The sequence below is a fragment of the Equus przewalskii genome, chromosome 4 (genome assembly GCF_037783145.1).
Source record: "Equus przewalskii isolate Varuska chromosome 4, EquPr2, whole genome shotgun sequence".
In the NCBI taxonomy this organism is placed as follows: domain Eukaryota; kingdom Metazoa; phylum Chordata; class Mammalia; order Perissodactyla; family Equidae; genus Equus; species Equus przewalskii.
Window position 1 is genome coordinate 32,108,412 of NC_091834.1, and position 25,946 is coordinate 32,134,357.

A 25,946-nucleotide genomic window follows, 5' to 3' on the forward strand; every position below is an offset into this window, starting at 1 on the left:
AGATAGTCTATGTTTGATTCTGATTTTGCATCGCTAGACACTGTTAGCTTGTCCTAGGTCTGGAAGACCCCTCAGCAATGATCTGTATCCTATCTGCCTCTTTTAGGGCAGCAGTTCCTTCTATTTGGGCATTTCAGAGTTGGACTCACCAGCACTACAGAGTTTGCTTGTTTCAAGTAGTAGTAATTTTCCAGGTTACACTTGGCTGCAAGCTTTTCCTGCCATAATGTATACATACACGTGCACACACATGCGTTTACAAGCATTATTGGATATGCAATGGATAATGTGATTTGATTTGTTGAGTTTTTCTGTCTCTCCTAATACCAGTATTTCTTAGAGTTTCCTACTTCCAGAGATTATTTCTGGTCAGTGTATTTTTAAAAGACATTTCACTTTTCTAGGGAAGGTGTTCAGTGCTAAGGATGAAGTGACAAGATTGATCTATTTATTACAGGGACTAATAGTATCTAGTACTGATACATAATAGAAGAGTAAGTAAAAGTAACTTTAGAATTTCTTTCCTCACTCTTATCTAAAAGAATAATTTCATTATTTTGCTATCCCCTAGGTTTTTTCTAGTGATGTTTGAAAAATTGTACACATTTAATTTCTTCAGATTCAGATATTTCTGAAGTCAGTATCCCAGAAGGGCTGTAGACCAGATACACGTAATGCTGCACATGTAACAAAAATTTTCTTGTTGAGTATTTGTATTTTCTCTCAAACATGCATCATGGGTGGATTCTTTCAATTTTCCTATAATTTAAGGGCAATGAGTTGCCCCTCAAAGCAGCATGGAGACACCATGGAAGCCCATCAATTTAAGAATTTTGGGGGCAGATTCATGTCATACTGAATCTCTGTAGCAGATTCTTGCTATGTTCTAACCTGTGTGAGCATTGAAAGATTCCATGGTTTTGAGACATGACTTCCTCAGAGATGGCTGGTAATCTGCTCTCTGTCTCTCCCACACACACACAGGCACACATTTCCATTCCTTCTTTCCCTTCATAATTGTGGTAATTAAGATAACTACTGTGTTCTTCCTACCAATCCTCACTCTAGCTACTTGGGAAAGAAAAAAAAATGAAATATTTTTGCAGGGGTCATGTCTCTGGAGTTCTCTCATTTTGTGCCCCAATAAAAGCCTTTGGTGAGTGACTGCCAAGTGATAGATGAAGAAACATCTTCTGAATATCCTTGATGTTTGAGACTTACTGCCTTTTTTTCCTTCTTCTAAGCTGGAGCTTTGCTCCTGCAGTGTATTACTTAGATTATTTTTTGACTCTGTTCTTGGAAAACTTTTGGATAGTTGAGATAGTAAAGAAGGAATCTGGTCCTTTTAAAGGTGAGTCTGTTTCTGTGTATGTTCGTGTGAGCAGAAAGTCCTCTAGAGTTTTGCAGTGTTAGTCTTTAGTTCTAGGAGAGAAAAAGCGTTTTTACCCTAGGTAAATTTGTTTCCCAAAGAAAATGCTATGGGATTCTTACATACCAGCTATTCATCATGGGATTTTATTCAGTGATATTTATGATTGTTCTTTCTTCAAACACTTGGAGCTGGCCCTTTAGTGGAAGTGAGCCTTAACTCTCAGAGGCCTCTAATAGCTATATAAGGAAGATGAAATTAAGCAAGCAAACAAAACTCCATTGACATAACAGAATTGGGTGAAGTGAGTCTTGATGTAAAGAACTCACCATTCTTAATTTTATTCTTTGGACTTGGCCTATTTCGGATGTTGCCTCCAGGAGAGACTGTGACCCAGCTGGCAGAGACAATCCTTATTTCCAGGCCTGCTTTTCAAATGATCTGGTTTAGAGCTGAACCGACTAGTTATTCATTTGAGAATGTAATAGCTAAACTGCTTATTCCTTTTCCCTCCTCGACTCTTCTTACCTGTCTTATATTTAGCTTTCAGTAGTTGCATTAGTCTTTGCAACAAGCTTATATATACTCTTTTCACCATAAACAGAAATTTTAAAGTGGTTTTCTCACAGCATTCTATAATTAACAATATTTTCAGTTCACATATGGGGAAAAACAACATGAAGCACAGAAAATTTTAGTAACCAAATATCAAGTCAACAGTGGGGCCAAGAAGAGCTCAAATCTCCTTCTCCCCGAGCCTTTCCTGTATCAAGGAAGAGTATCAGTTTCCCAGAGCTGATTCATCTGAGATTTTGTCTGCTGATTTTGTTGCATCCAAATGTTGGGGTTCCTTGCACTCAGATTTAATTACAGCTCAATATGACTACATATTGTATTTTTCTCAGGCTACTCAAGATCTTAAAGGTCTGCTTTGACTTTCAAGATTATGCAAGTAAGCGTTTTCTTGTTCAGGCCTTAAATGGAAGGCCTAGTAATGGGCGGTTAATGGCCAAGATGATGGAGAGACTGATTTATCAGAAGATAGCTGGAGCATAAATAGGTAATGAGGCTGCCTGACTTCCTGAATGGAGATGAGAAAATCAGAGCTGGTGCCACTGTTGGCACAGTCTGCCTGCCTCCAGCTTGTTGGAACAGGGGCCACTGGAGAGAAGGGCTCTCAGCTCAGCAAGGCAAATTAAGGGAATGCCTCTCAAGAGCTCATCTTATCTAAGGAAAGTCATTGTTTTGTGGTATATATGGCTTCATCTAGGGGTTCCTGAGATTTACGCAACATCATCTCTGTGTTTGGGTAATACTTAGCAAAACAAGGGTATGTTCACGTCAGTTGAACATGTTTACATCAATTGTTAGATTTTTTTCACATCAAATAAAGTCAGTAGCAACAACTGGCATTTGAGGTAGAGAGCAAGTTCAACTAGAGGGGAATTCCATGGGAATCGGCTACACATTAGACTCACATGGGTAGCTCTTTAAAAAATACCATGGGAATTCCAATCTGTTGCTCCTTTTCCTCCCTTATTTAGAAAAAGAAGTGTGTTGAGAGTTACCCTGTGTGGGACAGTACACTAAGGTGCTTGTAGAGATGTTTCTGGAAACCTGTTGGCCCTCATTTAATTCATCGGAGGAGGCCTCTGGATGGAATTCCTTTTTCCTCGACTTTTTTGCTCTTACTCTCACCCTTCTTTTTTTTTTTTTTCAACTTGTAAAACTTTTAGCATTTTTGCTTGAACTCAACAGCAAAATTCAGGCAGTAAATTATCAAAAGAACATAGTTTTTACTTGAGAGAAATATGTGAGAATTCAGTAAGTGGATCATCAATTTTCAAAGTTAGACGTACTTTGTCAAATCATGAAGGTAAGGGAAGGTAGCTGTTGTTTATTGAACATCTATTATCTGAAAGGCCTTTGCATCCACTTCCTGTTGTTTTTAGGATAAAGAGTACATTTCTTACATTGGTTTAGAATAGTGGTTCTTAACCCTTGGCCACACCTTAGAATCATGAGTAGTTCTTTAAAAAATTTTGATGCCTGGGAGCCACTCCAGACTAAATGAATCAGAATCTCTGAGTTTGGAGCCCAGGTATTGGTATTTTTTTAAAAGCTTACCAAGTAAGTCTAAAGTGCAGCTAGGCTTGAGAACCAATTTAGAAGTTCTTCGGCATCTGTAGTTCCAGTCTGTTCTCCCACTATAGATGCCTCACATTTTCTGCCTCAGGAATACAGTGTTTCCTATAGTTCCCTGAATGTACTGAGCTGTTTCCCATTTTTGAGCTTTTGTTGTCTTCTTGCTTGGAGTGCTTTTCCCTGCATTGTTGGTCTGAGGAGCACCTTCTCAACCCTCTGTAACCATACAGTCAGAGGGCTGCTGTTATGTCTTGTACATATAACTATTATTGGACTTTTAAATATTTTGTAATAATTTGTTAGTAGCTCCCCTTTTTGACTGTGAGTTTCTGAGATGCCGGGACCGTGTCTAACTCTTTTGTATCCCCAGAGCCTGGTGTATTTCCTGAGGTATGGTCAGCACTCCACAGAGGTTGAATGGACTGTAATTTATTATTTAGTTATCACAATACATCTACAAAGCGTGCATTATTACTTTTTCTCTTTCAGAGGCAAGGATTTTCAGTATAGACATTAAAAAATTTTCCCTAGTTTGTTGCATTAGTAAATGGAAGACCCAGAATTGAAACCTAGCTCTGCCTGACTTTAAAGACTGTGCTTTTGTGCTTTGTTTTGTTTTATTTTAAAATGTCTTGCTGCCAGACACTGGTTCTTTTAATACTAAATACAAGAGGTTGGATTTTAAGAACAGTTTGGTTAAAGGTAATGTGTAAATTAAATGCAGTATATGGTACAGCTCATGAAAACTATGGGCATGATTGAATTGATGAGATGGAAAAGGAAAAGGTATTTAATGTAGAGTCATAGATATAGAAATATGAGTATAAAACACTAGTGTTCTTATATACATCATACTAATTTCTATATTAGGTAGAACTATTGAGTAAAAATCTTCTGTTAACAAATGCCATTGTAATACAGTTCTGCTTCACAAAATTAGTTCCGTGTCTTAACTAACTTGCGAAGCGAAAATTATCTTGCCGATGTGGCCACAACAAATTCTAGAGTGAGGAATCTTAATGTTAATAGATATGTGCTATCAGTCTCTTTGAGCTTTTTTATCAGAAGTTCACATAAGGCAATGGAGTAATTACAGTGAGGTTATGGTGATTTTTCAATTGGCCCTTTCTGATGTAGAAAAAGAGGGATAATATATACAAGTGATTATTGGTATTTTGTTTTTTATTGAACTCAAGGTATTAAACTTCAGGAATTACACTTGTATATATTTTTTTAAGATTTTATTTTTGCTTTTTCTCCCTAAGCCCCCCAGTACATAGTTGTGTATTTTTAGTTGTGGGTCCTTCTAGTTGTGGCATGTGGGATGCCACCTCAGCCTGGCTTAATGAGTGGTGCCATGTCCGTGCCCAGGATTGGAACTGGCGAAACCCTGGGCCGCCACAGCACAGCCTGCAAACCCAACAACTTGGCCATGGGGCCGGCCCCCACACTTGTATTTTTTTTAAATTAAGTTGAAGCAACCAAAGGCAAAGAGGTATTTTAGGATGCAGAATAGCCAAAGACTCTGATACATGAAGTAAAAGCTTCTTTTTAATAATGTTAATTGCTTTTACAATTATTGCATTGCACACTGCCATTTGATGGGTAGTACTCCCAACCATTGGTATTCATGATTCATTGTTCAAGATGGGTTTATTTAGGGGACCGGCCCCGTGGCTGAATGGTTACGTTCACGCGCTCTGCTTTGGCAGCCCAGGGTTTCACTGGTTCCAATCCTGGGCATGGACATGACATGGCTCATCAAGCCATGCTGAGGTGGCATCCCACATGCCGCAACTAGAAGGACCCACAACTTAAAATACACAGCTATGTACCGGGGGGCTTTGGAGAGGAAAAAGGAAAAAAATAAAATCTTAAAAAAAAAAAAAGATGGGTTTATTTAAAAACCTAAACTATCTCGTCTTTCTAGTGTCAAAGTTCTGATTCTACCATGAAAGTTTTAGTGTCAACTTTGCCTTAAAAAATAGTTATGAATAAGGCAGTCCTGAAAAGTTCATTTGGATTACTCTTTGGGATTTGTGGGTTGGCCCTGGTTCATTGGCTTTAGGAGCTGTGAGGAGAAAAAGACAGGCTGCTAAGAATCAAAATGCATAAAGAGCATGGGAGTTATATTAACTTCACATTTAAATTTCAGCTATTGGCCATGAATAATAAACAGGCCTAATCTGGGGATTGTGTCACGTTCTTCTGGTCTTAAAGTTCTATGATTCATTTCTGAAATTTGCAATTAAAATTTTCCTTATGTAATTATATTGATTTATTAAGTTTTCTTGCCATCTGGATAGTTATTTTATATTTTTGCATTTTTCTCCCTCAGTTTTTTATTTCACAGCTTCTATGAATGTCATCTACACTGCTTGTCTCAATTTTTAGAACACACACATACTTTGCCATGCCTATGTTTTTTTTTAAAAGATGACTTTTCATGTGTATTTTAAACTGTAATGCTCAATTTCTAAGGTTGTAATCAAATTGGCCTTAGAACATGTGCTCTGTGTCAGATGTGGTAACATTATTGACTTTTCTGATGAAAACAATTCTAAAGATTGTGGTTCATCATTTGATTTTCTTTTCATATGCTCTAAAAGTGCTCTTTAGAGCATTTTCATGACTCTAAAAATGCTCCTATTATAATAATTACTTATTGGAACCCAGCAAAACCTGCATGCTCTCCCGAGCTCCAGAATAAAAGCAGGGATGAAGCCTGATGGAAAAGGCTGCCAGGAGGTGAAACGCCTGCTCTGCTGCCAAGCAGTCTGACTTTGGAAATGACATTTGCCTTCACTGGTCTCAGTTTCCTTATTTGTAAAATAAGAAGGTTGATTATATGAGCTTCAGGGGTTCTCTCAATATTATTCTATGATACTGAAGTGTTTTTAAGATCGTGAATCATTCTTATGTAGTAGTTTGAAATCATGCATTTCTGCACAATTATATTTTTCAAATATTTTTGAGAGTCAATACTACATTTTAGTCTTCAAGTTAAAGTTAATAAATACTAGAATTTTTCTTTGGCAATATAGGTTAGGCACCCCTCTCCCCCCCAAAAAAGGAAAATCTTGATATTATATTAATTCTCTCTCTTCAAACATTTCTTTCTCCTTTGAACTAAAAAGGCAAGGTCTAAGATTAACTTTCTGAAAGCCATCCTACTGCTGTGAGTGCCTTGGTTTTAACCAAGCTGTGGAGAAAGTGACATTGAACACTGGTAAAATCAACTCTTTATTAGAGCTGCTTTTCAAAACGTTCAGGGACGTTGCCAGTGATGCTGTGTTAGTTTCCCATTGCTGCTGTAACACATTACTGCAAACAATGTCACAAAGCAACAAAAATTAATTTTCTTAGTTCTGGAAGTCACAAGCTCAAAATGGATCTTACAAGGCTAAAATGAAGGTGTTGGCAGGGCTTTGGTCCTTCTGGAGGCTGTAGGGGAGAATTGTTTCTTGCTTTTTCCAGTTTCTAGAGACTTCCAGCATTTCTTAGTGTGTGGTCTTTTCTTCACTTCCTTGTAATCTCTATGTCCATCATCACATTTCCTTCTCTGACTCTGACCTTTATAAGACTCTGGTCTTATAAGACTTCAGTCTTTTAAGTACCTTTGTGATTAGATTGGGCACATCTGGATAATTCAGGGTAATGTCCCCATGTCAAAGACCTTAACTTAATCACATCTACAGAGTCCCTTTTGCCATGTAAGATAACATGTTCATAGGTTCTGGGGACTAGAGCGTGGGCATCTTTCGGGACCATTATTCTGCCTACCACAGATCCTGTCTAGTCATTCAGGATGTCACCCAAATGTTACCTCCTCAGAGGGGCTTCCAGGACCACCTAGAACACCATCTATCCTGGTCTTCTGTTTACCCTTGTTTTATTAAATCTGAGAATCCTGTGTTTATTTTCTAAATTTATTTTTTATTTCGTTCATTTTCTGTCATTTTATTTAATTGTCACTTTCTGTCTCTTTCCACTAGAAGATAAGCTCCACTAGAGCAGAAACATGGTCAGTCTTCTTCCCCACCTTGTCCGACAAATCAAAATAGTTCCGTGTAGTTGGTAGACTCTTAGAGGATGTTTGTTGAATAAATTAATCTGTGGACAGTCTAAGGAAGCCTGCCTTACGTTAAAACAATGTTAATATACTCCTGTTCCTATTGCTATCAATAATGCAAACATTTTTTACTAAACAGCAGTTAAACATACTGTCAATAGATTTTCTTTTGAATTTAAGTAATGGGTTTCTTCTTGGGACATGGATGAGATCAATAAAATGAAATACCAGATGTAAACTGAAGCTGCAGGAAAACAGAAAATACAAGAATTAGACAGAATTAATGCAAACAGTAAATATCTTGCTAAAAAAGAATGGTAGTGTTATCTTGATCCAAGCTATAATCGTGATACAATGGTAAATAACATATGGCCTCTGCACTGTTCACCACAATAAATGCTGAGAACCAATGGAGAAGAGAGAGGTTCATTTTAATTGAGACATCAGTTCTGGTAAGCAGAGCTTTCCTCAGGCTATTCCCCAAACATGGTTGTTAGCACTTCAGGAAACTCAAAGAGCTTTTAGGCACAACGAAAGACAGTATCCATTGACATGGCAGTAAGAAGAACCCTGATGGAAGTACTCCATTTCTATAAGCAGGTAATTTAGAGCTGTTCAATTGTTGTTCATTTATACATCCAGGTAATTGATAAAACAAACTCTCAAATGAGTCAGTTAATCAGGAAATATTTATTGAGTACCTGATACTTGTGAGTACCGAGTCCCTGATACCAAACTGAACGGTATTGAGGAGGAGGAGAGAAGGAAACTGGAAGAGGTTGGGAAAACTTCATGGAAGAGGAGTGCTTGGACTGAATTGTCTCCTCCAAAATTCATATGTTGAAGCCCTAACCCCTAATGTGACTATATTTGTAGCTAGCCTATAAAGAGGTAATTAAGGTTAAATGAAGTCATAAGGGTGGGCTCTACTCTGACTGATGTCTTTATAAGAAGAGAGAGAGATGCTAGGGGTGCACACGTATAGGGAAAAGGCATTGTGAGGACACCATGAGAAGGTGGCTGTCTGCAAGCCAAGGAGAGAGGCCGCTGGAGAACCCAAATCTGCCAACACCTTCATCCTGGACTTGCAGCCTCCAGAACTCTGAGAAAGTAAATTTCTGTTGTTTAAGTCACCTAGTCTGTTGTGCTTTGTTGTGGCAGCCCTAGCAGAGTAATAGAAGGGGGAACTTAATCTAAGTCTTGAATGACGGCTAGGGCCGTTTCTGGGAAATGGCCTTGATGAAGATCACTACCCAAGGGCCTGATTCAGAAAAGCACTCAGCAGAAGTGATGAATGAAAGCCGCAGAAAATGTTGGAACGCAATAGCTTGTCGAATTAAAGAGTAGAAGAGAGAACTGAGCATGAATGAGGTGTGGGTGGGTCCCTGGGGGCTTGTGTGCCATTATATATGGGGTGGGGGAGGTGCTTGTGGAGGATCTTGATATCTAGGGAGAGGAAGTTTGTATTTTATATAGTAGAAAACCTGGGGCTTACATTTGGGATTTGGGTAAGGAGTCAATTTTAGAAAGATCAGGGAGGATATGATTTGGGCTAGGTATGGAAATGAAGAGTAAGGTGTGGCACCCAGAACTATCATAAAAAGAAAAAGAAGCCAGAGTTTGGTGATGCCCTGGGTGTTAACTGGGAAAAGTGAGGAGTTAAGGTTGAATGGTTAATGAGGTTAATGAGTCTGAGAGGTATCCAGATAGTTTTTCTTCCTTGGGGTTTCATGAGGATTGGAATGTGTTAGCAACTGAAGTATGGCTTTCTCCCACCCGCACTTCTTTCAAATACTTTAAAACAGAAGAGTGACCCTTTCTTTCCAAACTCTTTATTATTATTAATTAAGCTTTCTCCCTTCACTAACCATAGGCTTATTGTATGAAAATGCCAGGGATGATTGAGGTACCCTTTATGCCCCACAGAATCCTAGGATGTTCCTTCCCAGGACGTACTGGTTCTCAGGGAGCAGCAACATCATTTGCCTCACATGCTACAAAAATAGTTGCTCACATGGTTTTTATCCCTAAAATAGTGTATGTGTGTGTGTGTGTTTGTTTTTACTGGTGGAATTGTATATGTTTATTTTAGAAATTTTGGATGCTATAGAAACATATAGACAAAAAATTCAAATAATTTATGGTCCTACTATTTAGATATGGCTAAGGTTAACATTTGGGGAGTCAAACAGAATAAATGGTTTTGCTTCATCCTTTCTTTTCAGTTAATGTGCATTATTAATCAATATGTTCATATTAATGTTATTGGTAACATTATTTTTTTTAGTTTAGAGTCCCTTGTGAATTTTTCTGGGAGTTCCTAGAATGGCATAGGAAATAATGATTTTTTTTTTTCCAAGAAAATTTTGATAGGTAATGCTTTAGAGAGAGGTTTAGTTTTGCTCCTAGGAAGATGTGGAAACTTCTATGAAATTATGTTTGGTAAATTGGAACTGAAATATTATTTTTAAAGTATGTATTTGAGATAGGATGAAAAAGGTTTTTTTTAGAGGTTTAGATATCTTTGTTGTAAATAGATCATGTTCACCATATTATTTTACTCTTGAATTGAACATATTTTCCCTATTTCTTTTTTAAAGTACAAGCTTAATTTTAAAGGAGCCAGTCGTCTAATATAGAATGAAATGATTGAAGTGTAGTCTTCATGGAAGTGAAATATTTAGTCACTTGAGATAAACCAGAAAGGCAGGTGACTGGCCCTCCTTTATTAGGAGGTACTTTATTTCAGTTTGGTGAATGCTTGACTTCTGAGAAGGTGCAAATTTTACTTTGTTTTCATTTACTCTCCATGTTGAATTGTTTTTTTTTAATTTATGATAATAGAAACCTTTTGAATGATCATAAGAAATGCTTATTTGATTGCTATGGCTGAATAATAAATGCCTTTCATCTTTTTGCTATTGCAGTTGACTCATGTTGACCAGGCAAGCTTCCAGGTTGATGCCTTTGGAACGTCATTTATTCTTGATGTCGTGCTAAATCAGTAAGTCTTTGTTGAGTTGCACTCTTTTGTCAGATACACATTGAATCCACTTTCCTATCCTTCTGTAAAGTTTTGTTTTCTTACTATATTTTACTTCACCTTCCTATATCAGTTAAATGCTACATTTAAAATTATTATATCTATTGACTGTAAGTTATAAAGTCTGGCAAATAACAGGAAATGGATATCCATTTGAAATTGAACAGCTGTACCAGCTTTAAGAATGTAAGATGGAGGGCAAGAGTTACTCTAATATTTTGCTTAGAATATATGTGATCTAAATTCCTATAAATGACAGTAAATTGTGAAAATAATACTTTGGGTATTAAAATGTCTTTCTTAAGAACAGCAGAAAAGAGAAAGTTACCCTTTGTGCTCAGTGATTCAGAGGACTGGCTGCATGCATCATGTGTGTGATTCCTAATAATGCCATTAGATGCTTTGATTTGGGAGTCAATTTCTGTCAGGTTTAGGGTACTGGGATTATTCTGTAACAATATAATTTTGGAAATTGTCATTTTGTCTACCTAGAATTTTAGGTTTGGAAGTGCCTTTTGATAATTCACTGGATTTAATCTCTTCCCTTTGGGTAAGTGTAGTGTCTGAAAAGTCTTACAGGACATTTAATTATCTGTTCACTTTTTTAAAAAAACATTTGTATCCCACTTCTTATCATGGGCAAGTGAGAAGAAACCAGGGCTGTGCCAGCCAGTGTTTCAGAGCTGAGCAATACTGGCCCACAGCTTTGCGAAATCAGCTATGCAACAGCTCAGGAAGACAGTGTGAGGCCACAAGGACGGAAAGGTAGACTCAGAGTAAAAACTACAGCCTAAGTTGTCTTCACTGGGGAAGCAGCTAGATGGAAGACTATGAGTTAATTAAAAAAGGATGTAAGAGGCAGGACTTAGAGCTGTGCTATCTGTATAGGTAACCACTAGCCTCTTGTGGCTGTTTAAATTTAAATTAATTGATTTAAATAAGGTCAAAAATTCTGTTTTTCATTTTCATTAGCCTCATTTCAAATGCTCAATAGCCATGTGGGCTAGTGGTTACTTTATTGGACAAGGCAGAACATTTCCATCATTGCAGAAAGTTCTGTTGGTCAGTGCTGGTTTAGAGATTTCTTTAGGGGAACGGGTTTGTATGAACTGATAGGTTACTGGGCTGGGTCAGTCAGTATTCAGGAGGAGAATTCACTTCTTCCTTTTAGAATTCAGTCCATGTTCAATGGATTAATTTAATATTTAATTTTACTAGCATCCTAATTTTTATGGAATTTATTTACAAAGTTGGGGTAATACGATTTTTGTTGTGTTAATGCTTAAGCCATGTATTGGTTTATTTCATAATTAAGCCGTCTCAAACGTACATTTTGTAAGTAGTTCTCCCTTCTCCCCACATTTTTGTAGTTCGCAAACAATTTAAATACTGAAAAGCATTGTGTTAGATGGAAATTGACTATTTAGGTGATCCAAAAATAGGAGTTGTTTGTTCTTTGCTCATGTGTATTTTAAAAATGTAACATAAATTGTATTTCTACTATGCTCATTAAAATACAGTTTATTTCGTGTTTTTAAAATTAAAGCTTAGAACATGTATAATTAAATGTTTTATACCATACTGTATTTTTTAACCTAATTTCATAGGGCGTCACTAAGATTGTGTTAATGTGATCTGTATCTTAAAGTCCTGCTTGATGTAAATACTCTGAAATTTACATGTTTAAATGACTCATTTCAGTTTTTCAGCAACTTCAATATTATAAAGTTTTAAAAAACTCGTTATAAAGAAATGCATGTTCCTTAGAAACATAATGAAAAAGTAGAAAAATAATCTTACATCGTTCTACCACTTGTAGACTGATTGCCCTATTGTAAGTCCTAACCCTCTCTGCCCTCACTCCCCCATCCACCCTACTACCTCTTCTCCTCCCCTGCTGTATTTTTACAATAATATTCATCATTTAATATTTAGGTTGACTCACATGAAATTGCCATTTTTGCAGGTCAAAAAGTTTGACTACCAGCATTGTCATATGGTCAATTAATACTCTATATTTTAACGATTTATTTTGTGTATTGTCTTTTTTCTCCCTCCAGAATGTAAGCTCCTTGAGGGCAGAGATTTTCTTTCCTTCACTGCTGTCTCCTTTGTACAGAATAGGTGCTAAATTCCAGGGTGGGAAGTCAGATTGATTCAGAAACCAGAGGCTGGAATTAGCCAGGAGACAGAGGATGACCAGATGAGGGTGGAGGCTGTCGGTTGGGGAAGAGTGAAGCAGCAAAAAAGAAAAAGAGGATGAGTATTTGGCACTAGCTTCTAAAAGCTGAGCTTACCTATCTAGCTGTGATTTGGAAAGTCAGGTTCCTAGGTTTTTATGTCAATGACTCTTCCCCATCCCTCCTTTAAATCGTTGTTCTTGTAGATAGCCCCCACTTTGGTTTCTGGTTGCTGATATTAGTAATGCATTGATTTTCAATATTCAAAGAAAGGATATTTATTCCTGTCCATTCTGCCCAAAGCACCTCACTTCCTTTGGAGAAATCTGAGCCCCAAAATGTTCTCTTCCTAAAGGTGAAAGACATCTGGCCATACTTATCAGAGCATGAAGCTTAGAAAACGAAGGGTGAAGCAGAATTTCTTTTGACATACTGGAAAAAACCTTCATTGGTCATTTTTCTTCTTATTGCAATGAAAATTAGACATTTCAAGAAGTACAAAGGATAAAATAATAGCATAAATGGAGGTTGCTGGCCTGAGGAATATGCAAAGTGCTTTTTCTTTTCTTGCCTGGGATCTATATTCAACATAGCAGCAGGTAGCTGATTTCTTTATGCTATAAGAGCCAGGATGATTTGAAACGAAGATTTTTTTTTTCTTATTTTTATGGAGAATGGTTTTATTTCTTAGTTTTAGCTTGTATATTGTCTTGTAGTTATGTTGTTTAAGGAGCAGGAAGGTGAAAACTTGGCTATGCTCCTTAAAAGCTTTTTTTCTTACAAAGAAATTCTAGGGCTGTGGAACAGGCGGAGTTTTTTTGTTGTTTTGTTTTGTTTTTAGATTGGTATGGAAAGAAAAGTATCATTACATAATATTCTTTCTGAATGTTCAATAAACAAGATTATCTATAACCAAATTGTACAAGATTTCAGCCTTTGTTTTGTACCTTCTACAGGAGGCAGATAAAGAATATGGAATAGTTGAAAATGAAAAGCCTAGCCAGTTCTTGTTTTGTCAAGATTATGAAGAGTAGAAAGCAATTTCAGTTCCTTCAGGGGTCGCACTGTTGTGAAATTTCACTCTCTAGGACATATGTATTAATAAAACCAAACATATGGCCTGGCCTGGTCAAACTAGTCCTCAGGCTATATTGGACTTTTCCAGAGGTCAGCAACTGGTATTATACTTTATTGTGAAACATTCTTCAGAAAGAAAAAGCCTCGATAAAGACATTTCACTATATTATTGGAGCAATTCAAGCCAACTCTTTTCCTGTAAATGTCTCTCCTGTTCTTCAAGTAGTGGATAGTTATACTGCCCAAAGCAAAGCAAGAATATTGAAAAAATTTCCTTTCAGTACTCCTTGATCCCTTTACAACAGGTGACCTCACAAAAACAAACCACACACATTTAGTATAAAATTGTGTAGAAGACAAATCTGTATCGAATAGGCCTTATCAATAGAGATTCTTATCTTCATTTTATACACACATATATGTATATAAATGTATTTATACACATATGCACTACACACGTATACGTACACAACACACACAAACACATACATGTATATGTATGTACATATGTACACACATATATAAATTTATTAGGCCTCTAGTAACTGCTAAGAGTTCTTCTAGACCCTTAAGTCTTGGCAGAAACAAGGAAATAAGCACTCTACTCTTAGGGAGCCTGTATTCTAGTCCGAAAGATAATGAACATGTTAACAAATAAAGTAATTTCAGAGAGTGACAGTGCTGTTAATAGCAAGTGCCTGACATGGAGAGGAGGGTGCTATTTGAGCAGTGGTTACCAGGAACAGGCCATCTCTGAGGATATGACATTTGAACTGAAGGGGCCCCCAAGGCAGAGAGAACAGCATATGTCAAGGCCCTGAGGCAGGAAGAAGCTAAGCATGTCTGAGAGACAGGAAGATGGCTTAGGAGGCTGGAACAGGGTGAGCCAAGAGAGTTATTACATGAAATTTGACAGGTAGTAGGACCCAAATCATGTAGGGCCTTAGAGGCTACAGAAAAGACTTTGGATGATAGTCTAAGCAGAGGCTACTGATTTTCTCCACACCATATGTTGTGTTATTCACTCCTTCTTCCACTGACTTATGATTCTTTAATAATCATATTTAGTTATTGCATATTTTAATGTCTTCTCAAAGCAGTCTCTTCTGAAGATCTATTCATTAGTTACTGGACCTAATACCACCATACTATTTATTGTAACTTTTAACTGTTTTAATATCTAGCATGGAAAAATCTGTCATTATTAGTTTTCTTTTGAAAAATTTCTTGGATATTTTTGTCTTTTCTAATATGGAAATTTAGGGTAATTTTGTCAGTCTTTTTGGAATTTTAATTAGACTGTCAGTAAAGCTATATTTTAATTTGAGAAAAGTACACATTTTATAGTATTGAGTCTTTCCATTAATATCATTGTGTTTTTTTTTTAATTTAAGCATCTTTTTTATGTCTCTCAGTAAAATTTAGTACTTTTTTTTTTTTTATTAATGTTATGATAGATTAAAACCTTGTGAGATTTCAGTTGTACATTTTTGTTAGTCATGTTGTGGGTACACCACTTCCCCCTTTGTGCCCTCCCCCCCCCCCCCCCCCTTTTCCCTGGTAACCACCGATCAGATCTCCTTATCAATATACTAACTTCCACCTATGAGTGGAGTCATATAGAGTTCGTCTTTCTCTGACTGGCTTATTTCGCTTAACATAATACCCTCGAGGTCCATCCACGTTGTTGTGAATGGGCCAATTTTGTCTTTTTTATGGCTGAGTAGTATTCCATTGTGTATATATACCACATCTTCTTTATCCAATCAACAGTTTCTGGGCATGTAGGTTGGTTCCACGTCTTGGCTATTGTAAATAATGCTGCGATGAACATAGGGGTGCAACGGACTCTTGAGATTTCTGATTTCAGGTTCTTAGGATAGATACCCAGTAATGGGATGGCTGGGTCATAGGGTATTTCTATTTTTAACTTTTTGAGAAATCTCCATACTGTTTTCCATAGTGGCTGTACCAGTTTGCATTCCCACCAACAGTGTATGAGGGTTCCTTTTTCTCCACAACCTCCTCCAACATTTGTCGCTCTTGGTTTTGGATGTTTTTGCCAATCTAACGGGTGTAAGGTGATATCTTAGTGTAGTTTTGATTTGCATTTCCCTGATGATTAGCGATGATGAACATCTTTTCATGTGTCTATTGGCCATATTCATATCTTCTTTTGAGAAATGTCTGTTCATGTCCTCTGCCCATTTTTTGATCGAGTTGTTTGTTTTTTTGTTGTTAAGCAGTGTGAGTTCTTTGTATATTATGGAGATTAACCCTTTGTCGGATAAGTGGCTTGTAAATATTTTTTCCCAATTAGTGAGCTGTTTTTTTGTTTCAATCCTGTTTTCCCTTGCCTTGAAGAAGCTCTTTAGTCTGATGAAGTCCCATTTGTTTATTCTTTCTATTGTTTCCCTCAACTGAGGAGTTATAGTGTCCGAAAAGATTCTTTTGAAACTGATGTCAAAGAGTGTACTGCCTATATTCTTTTCCAAAAGACTTATTGTCTCAGGCCTAATCTCTAGGTCTTTGATCCATTTTGAGTTTATTTTGGTGTGTGGTGAAAAAGAATGGTCAATTTTCAATCTTTTGCATGTGGCTGTCCAGTTTTCCCAGCACCATTTGTTGAAGAGACTTTCTTTTCTCCATTGTAGGCCCTCTGCTCCTTTGTCGAAGATTAGCTGTCCATAGTACTTTTGTTTTAATAGGGCCTTCACATTTCATGTAGAATATATTTGTGGGAATTGTAGTTTTTGTTGCTACTGTGGATATTTTTTCATCATATTTTATAATTAATTTTTGGTGTCATTCTTAATATTGCTATTGGTTTTTCATTGTTTCTCTTGGGTTTTCTAGTTTGACAATAACATGACTGGAAAGTCCTGAGAGCTTTGTTTTCCCCTTTCCAAAGTACTTCTTAATACTATTGCACACCTTAATGCTTTTTCTAGAAGTTCCTGAACTCTATTATTTGGTGATAATAGCATTTTTGTCTTGGTTCTTTTGGTAATAGAAGTATCTTTAGTATTCATTGTTAAGTATTATGTTGATGATTGATTTTTGAGAGCTAGTCTTTATCATGGTAAAGCAGTATTCCGTATATTGTTTATTAGTTTTTTTAAAAAGAATAGGTATTAGATTTTATTGAATGCTTTTCTAGTCAATGCAAGTAAACATATGGATTTTCTTATTTGACCTATTGTGATTTATTGCATTAATATTTCCTGTTATTAGAAGTTATTCTTGACTGTGGAGGATAAACTCTACTTTGTCATGTTGCATAATTCGTTGTTGGAGTCCTTATGTTGCTGACCTCTCTTGTGGTGACTATAAAATGAAATTGCACCCTCTGTTTTTATATAAATTATTATGGCGCACGCCTCTGTTGGCCTTCCTGCTATAAGTTACCTCTATCTCCAAGTGTTTCCCTCAACTGTTTCTGGGATTTGTTTTCTAGTCTTTCATCTTTCCACTCTATACTTGCCTCTGATAGAGCCTCTACAGTGACCCTCATGACAGCTGCTCTACTGGGCACAGCTGCCCTCCACCAGTGATGGCAGCTCACATCTGCCAGGTGTGGTCACTCCAAGGACCCACAAGCCCAAACCATCCACAAGCCTTCTTGTAATGGGTCAGTGCCACCACTGGGAGAGCACAGACATATCCTCTTCTCAGAGCCAGGTGAGAAAAGGGAAAGTCCTTTCTTTCCCTGGTCCAAAGCACCTTACATTCTGCCTCAAGGTGAAAAGCAGTGGGAGCATCCACTCTCAGAAAGTGAAATTGGACCCCTACTCTCAGAGTTACTATCTGACCTGACTCCCATATCTTGACAGTACTTTTCCCAAAGTATGGCTTATTCAGTTTTAAGAGAATATCCCATGTGGGATGCCTACAGCCCAGAACACCAAATAAATTTATTTCCTTGTCACAGTCTTTCCTCTCGAGGTGAAGAATAGATCAGGATTTCATAGGCTTCCTGCTTTATCTCTGGCTCCTTATTTCCTCTGATCCAGTGCTTAGACAAGGGTAGACAGTAGTTTTCAGAAATGGGGCAGTCTGACAAACAACAAACATGTAGTGGCACAACTCTGCACTTAACACCTTGAGGAGAGCGTAATTGCTTTTCTCTACTGGTTCAAGCTTTCCCAAGAGTTCAGAGAACTCCAAGGGTTTACTAGGGGGCTGGCCCCTCAAAAAAGGGAGGGTTTATAATTGCAAGTTCTAGTTTCCATTTTAGAATGCTGCAACTGATTTTAAGGCAGTTTCTAGCTGAAAATGTTAGGATCCAATCTCTTCGGGTACCCCATTAATAACTACTAAAATAGATTTGCTGTTATATTATAGAATTTTTGCATCAGCAATCATAAATGAGATTGGTGGGGCTGGCCCTGTGGCAGAGTGGTTAAGTTTGTGCGCTCCACTTCAGCAGCCCAGGGTTTCACCGGTTGGGATACTGGGTGTGGACATGGCACTGTTCATCCGGCCATGCTGAGGTGGCATCCCACATAGCACAACCAGAAGGACCTACAACATGAATATACAACTATGTATTGGGTGGCTTTGGGGAGAAGAAGCAGGAAAAAGAAAAAAGGAGCCAATCTTAAAAAAAAAGTTAAAAAAATGAGTTTCGTATTAGTCTTTTTTTTTTTTTAATTTTTACTTTTTTCGGATGTACATCATATTTCAAATTCTGGATACATTACATCATGTTCACCACCCGAACACTAATTATAGTGCATCCCCTCACATGTGACCCTAATCTCCCCTTTTGCCCTCCCCCCTTCCTCCTTCCCCAATGGTAACCACCAGTCCAATCTCCAATGCTATGTGTTTTTTTTGTTGTTGTTGTTGTTTTTATCTTCTACTTATGAGTGAGACCATACGGTATTTGACTTTCTGTCTCTGACTTATTTCACTCAGCGTAATGCCCTCAAGGTCCATCCATGTTGTCACAAATGGCTGGATTTCGTCATTTCTTATGGCTGAGTAGTAGTCCATCCTGTATAAATACCACATCTTCTTTATCCGTTCGTCCCTTCTTGGGCACCTAGGTTGTTTCCAAGTCTTGGCTATTGTGTATAATGCTGCAATGAACATAGGGGTGCAGGTATCTTTATGCCTTTGTGCTTTCAAGTTCTTTGGATAAATACCCAGCAGTGGAATAGCTGGATCATATGGTAGATCTACTCTTAATTTTCTGAGGATACCCCATACTGCTTTCCATAGTGGCTGCACCAGTTTGCACTCCCACCAGCAGTGTACAAGGGTTCCCATCTCTCCACATCCTCTCTGACATTTGTTGTTTCCTGTCTTGTTAATTATACCAATTCTGACCAGAGTGAGGTGATATCTCATTGTAGTTTTGATTTGCATTTCCCTGATAGCTAATGATGTTGAGCATCTTTTCATATGCCTGTTGGCCATCAGTATATCTTCTTTGGAGAAATCTCTGTTCAGATCTTTTTTTCTATCAGGGTTGAAAAGCTGTGTAAAATGAATTTTTTTTTGCTACAAAAATTCCCTGAAACATTATCTTGTGTAGTTTAGGAGTTGTATATACTTTAATGTTTCAAAGTCCTTGTCTTTCTCCTGACTTGTCCTGCAACCCTCTTGAGAGATAAGTTTTTCATAAATAATTTTTGATGGATACTGATGTATTCATCTACTTGTTTTTAAGCCACCTTTGAGAAATTGCATTTTCCCTAAGAATTGTCCACATCATGGAGCATTTAAGCTTTATCAGTATATATTTGTGTGTACCTTTTAGAAAATAATTTCTAAAATTTCTCCTGCACCTATTTTTGTAAATCCTCTTTCTCAATGTTACTTTTATTTGTGCTTATTTTCTCAAATATAACCTCAAATATAACATACGAACTTTTGGGAACATATTTGTTGAATAAAATGAAACAATTTTGATTTTTAAAAAAATTTTATTGAAGTTTTTTTACTTGTCATAAAATTCATCTATTTCAAATTGTACAATTCAATGATTTTTTTTTTTTAGTAAATTTACTCAGTGATGCGACCATTATCATAAATCAGTTTTAAAACACTTTTCATTTCTCCAGTAAGATCCTTTATTTCAACTTAATCCTCATTCCTATCTCCAGCTCCAGGCAGTCACTGATCTACTTTCTGTCTTATAAATTTGCCTTTTCTGGACATTTCATATCAAGGGAATCGTACAATATGTATTTTTGTGGCTGGCTTCTTTTATTTGGCATGTTTTTGAAGTTCGTCTGTGATGTAGAATGTGTCAATAGTTCATTCCTTTTTATTGCTGAGTATGAAAGCATTGTATGGATATGCCACATTGTGTCTATCCATTCGTCTGACGATGGGCATTTAGGTTGTTTCCAGTTTTTTTTGCCTTTATGAATAATACTGCTATGAACATTCACATTCAAGTCTTTGTGTGAATGTAAGTTTTCATTTCTCTTACGTAGATGCCTAGAAGTGAAAGTGTTGGGTCATATGGTAGTTTTATGTTTAATTGTTTTGAGAAATGCTAAACTGTTTTCCAAAGTGGACTTTTTTTTTTTAAAGATTTTATTTTTTTTCCTTTTTCTCCCCAAAGCCCTCCGGTACATGGTGGTATATTCTTCGTTGTGGGTCCTTCTAGTTGTGGCATGTGGGATGCTGCCTCAGCGTGGTTTGATGAGCAGTGCCATGTCCGCGCCCAGGATTCAAACCAACGAAACACTGGGCCGCCTGCAGTGGAGCACGTGAACTTAACCACTCAGCCACGGGGCCAGCCCCTGTTTTTTTTTTTTAATGGTACAGCAACAGCTGTTTTTCCATAAGTTCTATTTTGGAGGAGGGATAATGTCAAGTGTAAATAGTTGCTAGGCTTTCAGGTTTTCGGTTCCATGTCCATTGTTTTTTAAAGTACAGCCATTGAAAGTCTGGAAAGAGTTCTGTGCTTCTCATGGTTATGATCTTATGCTCTTTGGTTCATAACAGAACTCTACCTTGAAATATATATTGAAGTTTTGACACTTTTTAAGGTATAAGATTTTACCATTAGTGGAATACCCTAAGGAACTTTATATAGACTTCACATATCTTATACCTTATCTGAAGCATATTTCATTTCCTCTTATTTGTTCTAAGTTGAAAAGTGGTAGTTTTAAACTGGGAATTCTAAAACTGGACATTGTAACTTCTTCTCACAGGCAGAAAGTCTCCTGGATTCAGCCCAGGGTGCCCTTGGTTGTTAGTGGAATAGCCCTTGTCTGCAAAGCCCAGAGCATAGATAGAGGAAATGGATTGAAAGGCACTGAAAGGGCCATTGGATATGTCTGGCAAATAGCCAGAAAGTGATCCAATGCAGAGACCCATCCTAAAGCTAAGACCTGGGAAATTATTTTGGAAGGGGAGTTTGGAAGGAATTCTAAAGGCAACTGGACTCTGGGGTCTGGAGCCTTTTATAGGATTCAGAAGGCCAAATTCATGGGTAAAGAGGAAGCTGGGCAAGGCTTAAGTCAACCCTTTAATAAGGATAGATCAAAGCTGAGCAGAGTGGAGTCAGGTCCCTATACTCCTTCAAATTACCAGTCTATTTAAGCTTTCTGATTTCTGGTTTGTTTTTTAAAGTACAGCCTTACTGCAGACACATTATCTTTCATCTGGTTGTCTAATATGACCTTGAGATGTTTGTAGTATTACCTGCTCTTTTAATATGGGAATCTGGAGATTTTAGAACACTTATTAGCATATTATTTATGTTGTAAATAAAATAATTGCAGAATTATTCAATAAGCAAGACTATTTATGTTCCTTAGTTTTTCAAGGAAAATATCATATAAATAGTATTTTTGTAGTTAGAATGATTACTATAGGCCCTGGACCTACCCGGCTTTGGGCAGAGTGAGTGTTTGGATGAGCTGAGACTGAGCTGGGACCAGAAAAAGCCACTCTGGCTCTAGAAATAGGATTGTTAAAAAAAGCGAGAGCAGAGGAGTTGATGTTAAGATGGTGGTGTAGGAGGACTGTAAACTCACCTCCTCCCATGGACGCAACCAACTTACAGCCACTCTGGGAACAATTACCCCGAGGGAGAACTGAAAATGATGAAAAGAACCCCCATAACAAGGGACAGTCCTGACTGAGGTGAAAGAGGCAGAAGTTCCTTTCTGGAGACAAAAAAGCCACCTTCTGAGCTGTGGTACTTCATCGCCGGCCAGGAACAATCCTGAGGTATGCAGTCTTTGCTGGAGGAGTGGGAGGATCCGAGCAGGGGAGTGTTACTGCTATAAGCAGCTGTTGGATTCAGCACAACTGAGACAAGTTTCATAATATCTGGCTTTGCTGGCTACTAACAACAATGGGGAGTACCCCCAGAAAAGCTATTGGATGTAACAAAAGAAAACCTGGCTCTTAAAGGGATCACGCACAAATTCACCCATTTCAGAAAGCAATCTGAAATCACTAGAAAGAAAAGTGCATAGTCCTTTGGTGAAGACACTCACCTGATAGGCTGTGGATGCATCTGGTGAGAGGTGAGACCTCTCCAGGGACTGAGACATTGACAGGAGCCATTATTGTGACCTAGTACAGTCTGCTGACACAGATGCTGGCAGATGACATTGGAGTTCTTCCCCTGGCCTGTTAGCCCAGGGTCTGCCCCACCCACTAGAGCATCAATTTAATCAAACTCAGCTAGGGCAGGCAGCCCATGCTAGGGACTGGCCCAACTAAACAGCAAGCCCTCAGTCAACTTGTGGGCCTGCATAGGTGGGGTGCCTGGATCCTCTATAGCCAGGCGAATAGGTCCACCTCTTGGGGCAGAGCGTGTGCAAGGAGCAGGTGGAGCATGTGTTGCATTAATGGAGTGTGTGGGGGCTCTGCACTGGGGCAACTGGTTCCACTTCAGGGGGTCAGGGTGTGCAAATGGGGCACAACTGTGTTGGTGGTGTGTGTGGTCCTGTGAGTGGTGGGGCTTTTCAGCTGCAGCAGACTTGTGCTTCTGAAACAGCCACATAGGAGATTGGCCCCACCTTCCAAAGCCTGAAACAATTGGGTGCTCCAATGCCTGGGGCTGGTCCCACTCAGCGGCAATTCTGAGAGAGCTGACAATCACGTTGCAGGCTGGAGGCCTACAGCAATTTTAAGCCCCTGAGCCTAGCAACCAGCCACGCTAGGGACCATCTCACTTAACAGAAAAACTGTAACAGGAATGTGCTATTAGACCTTTCAGCCAACTGTGCTGGGGCTCCCCATGCCCAATAAAGTGGCAGAAGGGTCTATAGTGGCTATACGCAGCTGAGAATTACAACCAGCCAGCCAGGGGGACAGCCTAGCCTCCCTGGGCACCTGGAGCAAGAACAACCCTGCCACAAAAGAAGGACACATCTAGCCTGCACAGGGGTGACTCCTGGAACATTTGGAACTTGTGACAAAAATGAAGCACACTGCTGGGCCTCACAAGGCATCTCTTACATAAGGCCACCTCTCCAAGATCAGAAAACGTAGCTGACCTACCTAATACATAGATATAAGCACAGAGACGGAGGCAAAATGAGGGGCAAAGGAGCAAGTTCCAAGTAAGGGAACAGGACAAAACCCCTAGAAAGAACTACATGAAATAGAAATAAACAATATTCCTGACAAAGAGTTCAAACCAAAAGTCATAAGGATGCTCACTGATCTTGAGAGAAGAATGGATGAACTCAATGAGAACTTCAACATAGAATTGGAAAATATAAAAAAGAACCAATCATAAATGAAGAATACAATACTGGATGTGAAAAATTCTTTAGAGGGACTCAATAGCAGAGTAGATGATACAGAAGAAAGGATCAGTGAGCTGGATGAAAGACTAGAGGAAATCACCCAAGTGGAACAGAAAAAAGAAAAAAGAATTTAAAAGAATGAGAACAGTCTACGGGACCTCTGGGACAGCATCAAGCACACTAATATTTGTATTATAGGTGTCCCAGAAGGAGAAGAGAGAGACAAAGGGGCAGAGAATCTATTTGAAGGAATAATAGCTGAAAAGTTTCCTAACCTAAGGAAGGAAACAGACATCTAGTACAGGAAGCACGGAGAGCACCAAACAAGATAAACCCATAGAGGCCCATACCAAGACACATTGTAATTAAAATGTCAAGAATTAAAGATAAAGAGAGAATATTAAAAGCTGCAAAAAAAGGGCAACAAGTGACATACAAAGGAGAGCCCATAAGGTTATCAGCTGACTTCTCAGCAGGAAGCTTACAGGCTAGAAGAGAGTGGTACGATATCTTTAAAATGCTGAAAGGAAAAAACCTATGGCCAAGAATAGTCTACCCAGCAAGGTTATCATTCAGAATGGAAGGAGAGAGAAAGAGTTTCCAAAACAAACAAAAATTAAAGAAGTTTATCACCAAGAAACCAATCTTACAAGAAATGCTAAATGGACTTATTTAAGTGGGAAAGAGAAGACCACAAATAGGAATAAGAAACTTATTAAAAAAAACAATAAAATCACTGGTAAAGGCGAAAATACAGTCAAGATAGCAGATCAACCACCTATGAAGATAATATGAAGGTCAAAAGACAAAAGTGTTAAAATTACCTTTTTCCATGATAATAGCATAACAGATACACACAAAAAGAGGTTAGATATGATATCAAAAACAAAATGTGGGAGGAGGGGAGTAAAAGAGTAGAGCTTTTAGAAAGAGGTCAAAGTAAAAAGACCATCAACTTAATATGGATTGCTCTATACATAGGTTATTATATACGAACCTCATGGTAATGAGAAATCAGAAACCTATACTAAATGCACAAAAAATTAAGAGAAAGGAATCCAAACATAATACTAAAGAAAGCCATCAAACCACAAGGGGAGAGAGCAAGAAGAGAAGGAAGGAACAGAGAAGAGCTACTAAAACACCCAGAAAAAAGTAATAAATAGCCGTAAGTACGTATTTATCAATAGGCACTTCAAATGTCAATGGACTAAATGCTCTAATCAAAAGGCATAGGGTGGCTGATTGGATAGAAAAACGAGATCCATATATATGCTGCATACAAAAGAGACATTTCAGGCCTAAAGACACTCACAACCTGAAAGTGAAGGTTTGGAAAAAGATACTCCATGCAATTGGCAATGAAAAGAAAGCTGGGGTAGCCATGCTTATATCAGACAAAATAGACTTTAAAACAAAAACTGTAACAAGAGACAAGGAAGGGCACTACATAATGATAAAGGGAACAATCCAACAAGAAAATATAACACTTGTAAATATCTACGCACCCAACATAGGAGCACCTAAACATATAAAAGCAATTATTAACAGACATAAAAGGAGAAATAGACAGTAACAATAATATTAGGGGACTTTAACACTCCTCTTACACCAATGGATATATCATCCATACAAAACATCAATAAGGAAACATTGGCCTTAAATGACACCTTAGACCAGATGGACTTAGTAGATATATACAGAACATTCCATCCCCAAACTGGAGAATACACATTTTTTTCAAATGCCCATTGAACATTCTCCAGGATTGGTCACATATTAGGGCACAAAACAAGTTTCAATAAATGTAAGAAGATTGAAATAATACCAAGCATCTCTTCTGACCACAACGATATGAAACTAGTAATCAACTACAAGAAGAACACCAGAAAAGCCACAAATGTGTGGAGAGTAAGCAAAATGCTACTGAACAAAGATTGGATCAATGAAGAAATCAAAAGAGAAATCAAGCAATACCTGGAGACAAATGAAAATGAAAATATGACATGACAAAATTTAGGGATACAGCAAAAGTGGTTCTAAGAGGGAAGTTTATGGCAATACAGGCCTACCTCAACAAACAAAAAAAAATCTCAAATAGACAATCTAACAGTGCACCTAAAGGAACTGGAAAAAGAAGAACAAGAAAAGCCCAAAATCAGTAGAAGGAAGGAGATTATAAAAATCAGAGCAGAAATAAATGAAATAGACTGAAAAAACAATAGAAAAAAGTCAGTGAAACTAAGAGGTGGTTCTTTGAAAAGATAAAATCAACAAACCTTTACCTAACCTCACACACAAAAAAAGGGGAGAGGGCTCAAAT

General features: G+C 37.8%; 1 protein-coding gene across 28 annotated transcripts in view; it reads left to right on the top strand.

Annotated features, from left to right (window-relative positions):
- ADAM22 (ADAM metallopeptidase domain 22) overlaps nucleotides 1-25,946 on the top strand; it is a 247,036-nt gene that overhangs the window by 30,506 nt on the left and 190,584 nt on the right. For all 28 annotated transcript variants that reach the window (XM_070617414.1, XM_070617391.1, XM_070617393.1 and 25 more), the window contains exon 3: nucleotides 10,514-10,590. In XM_070617414.1, coding sequence (XP_070473515.1) covers nucleotides 10,514-10,590 — 77 coding nt within the window. The remainder of the gene's footprint in view (nucleotides 1-10,513; nucleotides 10,591-25,946) is intronic.